Source organism: Taudactylus pleione, unplaced genomic scaffold (genome assembly GCF_031769625.1).
Source record: "Taudactylus pleione unplaced genomic scaffold, aTauple2 ptg000063l, whole genome shotgun sequence".
Classification (NCBI taxonomy): domain Eukaryota; kingdom Metazoa; phylum Chordata; class Amphibia; order Anura; family Myobatrachidae; genus Taudactylus; species Taudactylus pleione.
Genome location: NW_028284465.1, coordinates 1,068,764 through 1,076,724, shown reverse-complemented (window position 1 = coordinate 1,076,724; position 7,961 = coordinate 1,068,764). Strand labels below are relative to the sequence as shown.

Sequence of the window (7,961 nt, the reverse complement as noted above, 5' to 3'; positions counted from 1 at the left end):
CATTGAGGATCCTCAGTTCTACTTACTTGCAAGAAGTTCACCTACAAACAATACAAAGAGCTTATGTCTCTCCAGCTCATTATGCCCGATTTAATACAACACAATCAGGGGAATGTCCAAAATGTCGGATCTCCTCAGCCTCTCTTATACATTGCATCTGGGAGAGTGGACACATCAAAAGATTTTGGAATAAGGTTTTGGTATTTGTTAACACTTTATTAGCGGTAAGACTACACCCTTGTCTATGTGCAAACTTCTCAGAATGGGATTTAGGACCCACTCGTAAATCAACTATATCTTTTATAATGGTTTTAGTCACCATTTCTAGGAAAATAATTCTGACTAATTGGATTTCTAAATCATCACCGTCTCTTGCAGAGGTACATGGTAAATTATTGCAAATACAATATTTCGATAGAAAATCTGCTCAATCAAATATAGAGTCTGGTGTTATCAGTTTTTATAAGAAGTTGGATCTTTATATAGATTCCTTAGATCAGCATACCCAATCTCAAATTTTTAAAGTGTTTGAACAAACTGAATGGTTTCTTTATAGGCAATTACTAACAGAAGCACTCATTCAGAGCCGCTCGTAAGCGGCAGTACGCTCGTTCCGAGCGATGTTCGCACATCTGCGCATGCGTACGGTTTTTAGTACGCATGCGCGAACCAGTCAGTGCGGCCAAAAATCGTTTGTTCGCTATATAGCAAGGGCCTGCTATTTTGAGTGACAGAATGAGGTGTTTGTGGGTGGTAACAGGGGAAGGTGCTTGAAAACGGGGAGTGGAGATCAGAACGCAGGCGTGCTTAAAGGTCAAAGCGGGCGTTTTATGGGTGTGCATAATTAATAAAGCAGCATCATTGACCAAGTCACTTGGTTGTTTTATTGTCAGAACTGCTCGCAAAACTGTGGCAGGAAAAACCAGCCACAAGAATAGCGAGCAGTTCATACGCTGTTCGATGTACTTGATTAATCTAATAAATAGCGGACATGACGTATGATGCGAGCGGCCAGGGGGCGTTTTTATCAAAATTTCGACAGCAAGTTTTGCTTGCTCAATCAGACTTATAGGCGTGAACAGACTGTAAAGAGTGAACGGTTCATTTGAATAGCCACCCCTTTTTAGTAAATGAACGACCGCAAATAGCGAGCGGCTCTGAATGAGGTCCAGAGTCCCCTATGCCTCCTTAATGTTCTATTTTCTAATATGTTTTCTTTTATAGAATGTAATCTACTGTCAGACTAATGAGATAACATCTCATCTACTTATTCTCCCCCCACCCTCTCCACCATCCTCATATGTCTTCCTCTCCTGTCTTCTCAAATGCATGGTGTTCTGTTATTAAACAGTATAAATTACTGTTTTCAGAAGTATATTTTACTTTACAATTCTTGAGTACTTTATCACTCACAAACATAAAACAAGATTTATTAATTGTCAATACTTATTTGTATACATCATTGTAGTCTCTTTATCATGTGATGGAAACACTTTTTGTCATTGTTTTTCTTCTAATTGTATAATAACGTGATTTACACTCAAAATGTATTCTTCATGCAAATGTTTTTTCTTTTTCTTAAAAATTTAATAAAATAGATTTAAAAAAAGAGGGTGGTCCATAGTGTCAAAAGCAGCAGAGAGGTTGAGGAGAATGAGCAGAGAGTAGTGGCCTTTGGATTTGGCAGCAAGGAGGACATTGCTAACTTTTTTGAGGACAATTTCAGTGGAGTGGAGAGAATGGAATCCAGACTGAAATGTGTCAAGGAGGAAATGGGAGGAAAGAATGGCTGTAAGGCAAAATAAACAAAATGCTCATGGAGTTTGGAGAGAAAAGGGAGGAGAGTGATTGGATAATTGGAGGTTATTACCACTGTCCATTCTGGGTAGATTCTTCAGAGCATTGTCTTCCCGAAACTGTTCTATATCATGCAGATGCTACCCTTGGGTCTCCTCAATTGTGATATTATATGTCTGCAAAAAAATTTTGATGACATTTTTCTGGAAAGGGAAAAAATCTTATATAGCTTTAGATAAGCTCATGGCCCCAAGAAAAGCAGGTGGAGTGGGGGTCCCCAACTATGCTTCATACTCCTTATCCACATTGTTTAGATGTGCTGCTGACTGGCTGTATGACAGAAATGCTTTCACAGATCCCAAGTTGGATGCAGCTTTATTTTATCCATACTCCCCGAGTGCACTTCTCCATACTAAAGCTTCTGACATTCCCTATCACATTCTACTCAATCCACTATTCCATGATATTTACTATGCATGGATTACTCTTAATAAAAAATGTAAGAGAAATCCACAATCTTCTCCACATGCTCCACTATGGGGAAATGCAGCTTTTCCTCCATCTCTTACCTCCACTAATTTTCTCATCTGGAAAGACAAGGGATTATCAGATTCTTCCAAAGTATTTGACCCAGGATGTATTGTTTTTCAGTTTTCGGATCTGAAGGAAAAATATAATCTCCCTCAATCACATTTTTTCATCTATTTGCAAATGAGGCATTATCATTCCTCAATATCAACTTTACGATCAACTCCCCAGGAGACGAATGTCAACCCTAAACCTCTACAATCTATTTTAAACCTCTGTGAGCATAGATGTTATTGAATTAGATACATTTACAATATTTTAACTACTATTTCTGTTGATAGAAAATTGGATAGATTACTTTTCCAATGGCAAAAAGATGTCCCATCACTCGCAGATGCAATGCAACTTAGTCAACATTATGACTCTACATTGAGGATCCTCAGTTCTACTTACTTGCAAGAAGTTCACCTACATACAATACAAAGAGCTTATGTCTCTCCAGCTCATTATGCCCGATTTAATACAACACAATCAGGGGAATGTCCAAAATGTCGGATCTCCTCAGCCTCTCTTATACATTGCATCTGGGAGTGTGGACACATCAAAAGATTTTGGAATAAGGTTTTGGTATTTGTTAACACTTTATTAGCGGTAAGACTACACCCTTGTCTATGTGCAAACTTCTCAGAATGGGATTTAGGACCCACTCGTAAATCAACTATATCTTTTATAACGGTTTTAGTCACCATTTCTAGGAAAATAATTCTGACTCATTGGATTTCTAAATCATCACTGTCTCTTGCAGAGGTACATGGTAAATTATTGCAAATACTATATTTCGATAGAAAATCTGCTCAATCAAATATAGAGTCTGGTGTTATCAGTTTTTATAAGAAGTTGGATCTTTATATAGATTCCTTAGATCAGCATACCCAATCTCAAATTTTTAAAGTGTTTGAACAAACTGAATGGTTTCTTTATAGGCAATTACTAACAGAAGCACTCATTCAGAGCCGCTCGTAAGCGGCTGTACGCTCGTTCCGAGCGATGTTCGCACATCTGCGCATGCGTACGGTTTTTAGTACGCATGCGCGAACCAGTCAGTGCGGCCGAAAATCGTTTGTTCGCTATATAGCAAGGGCCTGCTATTTTGAGTGACAGAATGAGGTGTTTGTGGGTGGTAACAGGGGAAGGTGCTTGAAAACGGGGAGTGGAGATCAGAACGCAGGCGTGCTTAAAGGTCAAAGCGGGCGTTTTATGGGTGTGCATAATTAATAAAGCAGCGTCATTGACCAAGTCACTTGGTTGTTTTATTGTCAGAACTGCTCGCAAAACTGTGGCAGGAAAAACCAGCCACAAGAATAGCGAGCAGTTCATTCGCTGTTCGATGTACTTGATTAATCTAATAAATAGCGGACATGACGTATGATGCGAGCGGCCAGGGGGCGTTTTTATCAAAATTTCGACAGCAAGTTTTGCTTGCTCATTCAGACTTATAGGCGTGAACAGACTGTAAAGAGCGAACGGTTCATTTGAATAGCCACCCCTTTTTAGTAAATGAACGACCGCAAATAGCGAGCGGCTCTGAATGAGGTCCAGAGTCCCCTATGCCTCCTTAATGTTCTATTTTCTAATATGTTTTCTTTTATAGAATGTAATCTACTGTCAGACTAATGAGATAACATCTCATCTACTTATTCTCCCCCCACCCTCTCCACCATCCTCATATGTCTTCCTCTCCTGTCTTCTCAAATGCATGGTGTTCTGTTATTAAACAGTATAAATTACTGTTTTCAGAAGTATATTTTACTTTACAATTCTTGAGTACTTTATCACTCACAAACGTAAAACAAGATTTATTAATTGTCAATACTTATTTGTATACATCATTGTAATCTCTTTATCATGTGATGGAAACACTTTTTGTCATTGTTTTTCTTCTAATTGTATAATAACGTGATTTACACTCAAAATGTATTCTTCATGCAAATGTTTTTTCTTTTTCTTAAAAATTTAATAAAATAGATTTAAAAAAAGAGGGTGGTCCATAGTGTCAAAAGCAGCAGAGAGGTTGAGGAGAATGAGCAGAGAGTAGTGGCCTTTGGATTTGGCAGCAAGGAGGTCATTGCTAACTTTTTTGAGGACAATTTCAGTGGAGTGGAGAGAATGGAATCCAGACTGAAATGTGTCAAGGAGGAAATGGGAGGAAAGAATGGCTGTAAGGCAAAATAAATAAAATGCTCATGGAGTTTGGAGAGAAAAGGGAGGAGAGTGATGGGTCGGTAGTTGGAGAGAGTGTTAGGATCAAGGGTGTCACAAATGTATTTGGTTGTGGACCTGTAGTAAGGGTTCTGGCTGGAATGATATCTGAGAAGTCTGGGCAGAAGCTACGAGGTCTTATGTAACTTTTCCTCATGCAGATGAGTGGCTTAGAGAGGAGTGGCAACGACTGATACTGGACTCTGGAATACTGAGTGCCGTGAGTGAACCTGCCTCATTATATAATAGATATTGACATGATTCACTACGGATCGCTATTGTGATAGCATACGCGATTGTTGCGTACTGCGCTACTACATCGAAGTGTTCATGCGCAGCCACAGAATTGTGATCACTCTGCTATTACACAGCTCACAGAAACCCCTCGCAGAGTGAGTGATGGGAGGTCAGTATTTGGGGGTGATGACAGGGGAGTGGTCGGAGGAACACAGGCGTGCCTATCTGCTTGAACGCCATTACATGGGTGTGCATAAATTAGCCACTGTGATGGTGTATGCTGCTTGTATACTCACTGTGTGTGACGAGGTTAGCCATCTCTGAGTAAGGTGCGTGAGGGACCAATGTTACTCGATGATCCCGATGTACGCACAGCACTGCAAAGTATTATGGATGTGAGATAGTGGTAGTGGGCATCTCAATGCTGGCTGTGAGACAGCTTTTTGATTGCAAACATTAGCATATTTTCACAGCAGATCTGCGTGCGAAATGGCAGCCACGATCGCAATAGTGATCCGTAGTGAATCAGTCCTTAATTTTCATAGTGTACAAATTTTCCTTTTCTCCTCAAGCTTTTAGATGTTTTTTGCACCAATTGGAATTTGGATTCCCCAATAACATGAAGCATAAAGTTAAAAGAGCAACAGTGAAATATTTATTATTGTGTATACATTGTATACAATGTTTCCCCAGCCTATGTTAGCGGCCTACAGTCAGTCACCGTGTAATTCTGATTGATTTTTCAGGAACTTAGTGCAACATGTTTGTAGTTTTGTACTATAGAATTTGTTATGGAAAACCATCTTTAGCAGGCCTGACCATCCTGTGGCTCTCCAGCTGTTGTGAAACTACAAGTCCCAGCATGCCCTGTCACAGTTTTAGCATTCCTTAGTAGCAAAAGTGAAGCACAGCATGCTGGGACTTGTAGTTTCACAACAGCTGCATAGGCACAGATTGGCCAAGTCTGGTCTACGTTCCTTTACCATACAGAATGTAATAGTTGATATTTTACTAAAAAACATTTAAATAAGAAAAAACAATTGGAAACAAGTGGACATGAAATGAGGCAACTAACTTGATTCCAAGAAAGATGAAAGTAAGAAAAAGTAAAAATTACTGTAACTAATTTCTCAACTATTCCTGCTTATTTGCACAATTCATATAGTCAGTAGGAAAAATAATCATAACAAAATTTGCAAATATAGTAAGCGGCACAGGAATTGCTGCACCCTATTATGTTTTATGTAAAAAACAAATTCAAAGAAATCAAACACATACAGTACTGTATAATTAATTTATACTATAGATACTGTCTAATTTATACAATTACTTTGCAGCTTACAGACAATATCTGAAACAGTACAGGTTCAATTATTACATTTGGTCAGGTGGATTTCTGGGCAGAGCAGCAAGAAGAGAGCGCTTCAGTCTGGCGTTGCTGGCTATTAATACAACAGAGTGCAGGCTTGGGTAGGCAAAGCCACAAATAACACACAACAATACATAGGCTGAATCTTCTGATTGGTAGCATAAAGTGATCACATTTGAACTTATGAAATACACAGCATACAAGAACAGAAAAGAGAGCATATTTCTAATTGCACTTATGTGAGCATCTAGTTGGATATTAGTTACTCCTGAATCTTTGCTGCTCATTTTCCTGGTGTGTTTCAGGAGCGATACAATCAGAAGACAAATGGCCACACAGAATATGAGGAACGGTACGAGGGATCCTGTGAAAAAGATGAAGAATAAATTTACAAAATTTGTGTGCAGAGTCACATTTCCAGTGCTAGAGCTGTTACTGTCCAGGGTAGAATTCATGTAGTGTACTGAGTACATGAGCCAAACGTTTGGCAGGCTGAAAAGAAAAGACACCAGCAATGATATCAGGAGCAGCCAAGGGACCATCCTGGAGATCTTCATCTTAAGTCTCATGAATAATCTGTTGCTGTAGTTTGTGATCTTCGCGCAGTAGAAGACGCAGAGCACGGTGCCCCACCACAGGCTGCAGAATGACACAAATTCTGAAGCAGTGACAGTATACTTAGTAGCATCAATGGAAATGAAGGAATGAGTGAAAATGACCACAGCACATTCATTGAAACCAATTATTAGAAGAATGATCCTCACCACTCCAAGGCTGGTCATGATAATGTCAATGGTTTGAAGAGTTTGACCCTTCAGCCACCAAAGGAAGATCTGGGTCACAATAAATGCATTGAGAAGTAATCCGATAAACATCAGAGAACAGAGGACAAATGATAACAGGATAAAAGCGGAAAAATCCATATTTTCTTCACAGAGTGATGAGTACTATATTTCACAGCCTCTGATTTCCTAACAACCAACTAGACCGATCTGATGTATGGTGTGGTATAGCAAGTTTATATTAAGCATAAAGTTGTTTGCTTTAAGCTTTGCATGACATTTGGTTACAAATCTACAAATAGCTTTGTCATCATTCCATTTTAACACTTCAGACAAAATTAACCCTAAAAACCAGCTTTTACCCGGCTTTTGATCACTGAGTCATTTGCTGGTCCCAACCTGACCCCCTCTTTCAGACAGAAATGCAAATTACCGGTTCAAGCATTCCTACCTGGCAATTTGCTATCAACACAAATATTATTTCTGTCTAAAAAAAGTAAACCTGGGTATAAATTGCCTTGTCACAGACCCAGGTTGACCCTTTCATACAGACAAAAGACCCTGGCTGACCCTCTCCTTTCACACAGAAAGTTACCTGGTAAAAGTGCTCTACCCGGTAATTTGCTTTTCTGTGTGAAATGGCTATTAGTCAGGTATATGTGAAACTCAGCTCCTTGTGCACCTAGCAGCAATCTTCTAATGTTTGTGGGGGTTATTAATGATATTACACTGAATGGAGATGTAATATAATCTGTACACAGTTTTCCAATTTCATAAAGTGTACAGTAATTAATGTCATAGTTTATTGTATAATAAAATACAGTGCCAATGAAGAAGACATGACAAAAATAAATGTGCTGTAGGAATAAAAATATAAAAGAGGCACTCACATTCAGTGTAAAGTGTGCTGCTCACTGACTCTGAGGGCCGCCTTAAATTTTCAGTTTCATCCCACCAATAAGCAGCAGATTACAGAAGCCAATGCTTTG

At 39.1% G+C, this 7,961-nt stretch overlaps 1 protein-coding gene across 1 annotated transcript; it reads right to left on the bottom strand.

The window, feature by feature from the left end:
- Positions 1–6,195: 6,195 nt before the first annotated feature.
- Positions 6,196–7,113, bottom strand: LOC148534836 (taste receptor type 2 member 39-like). The gene has a single exon (XM_088465696.1). It carries the CDS (start codon positions 7,111–7,113, stop codon positions 6,196–6,198), a length of 918 nt encoding a protein of 305 aa, XP_088321822.1.
- Between the last annotated feature and the right edge of the window lie 848 nt (positions 7,114–7,961).

What these genes read in the sequence shown, in the direction of transcription:
- LOC148534836 (XM_088465696.1), bottom strand. Translation starts at nt 7,113, where the DNA reads ATGGATTTTTCCGCTTTTATCCTGTTATCATTTGTCCTCTGTTCTCTG.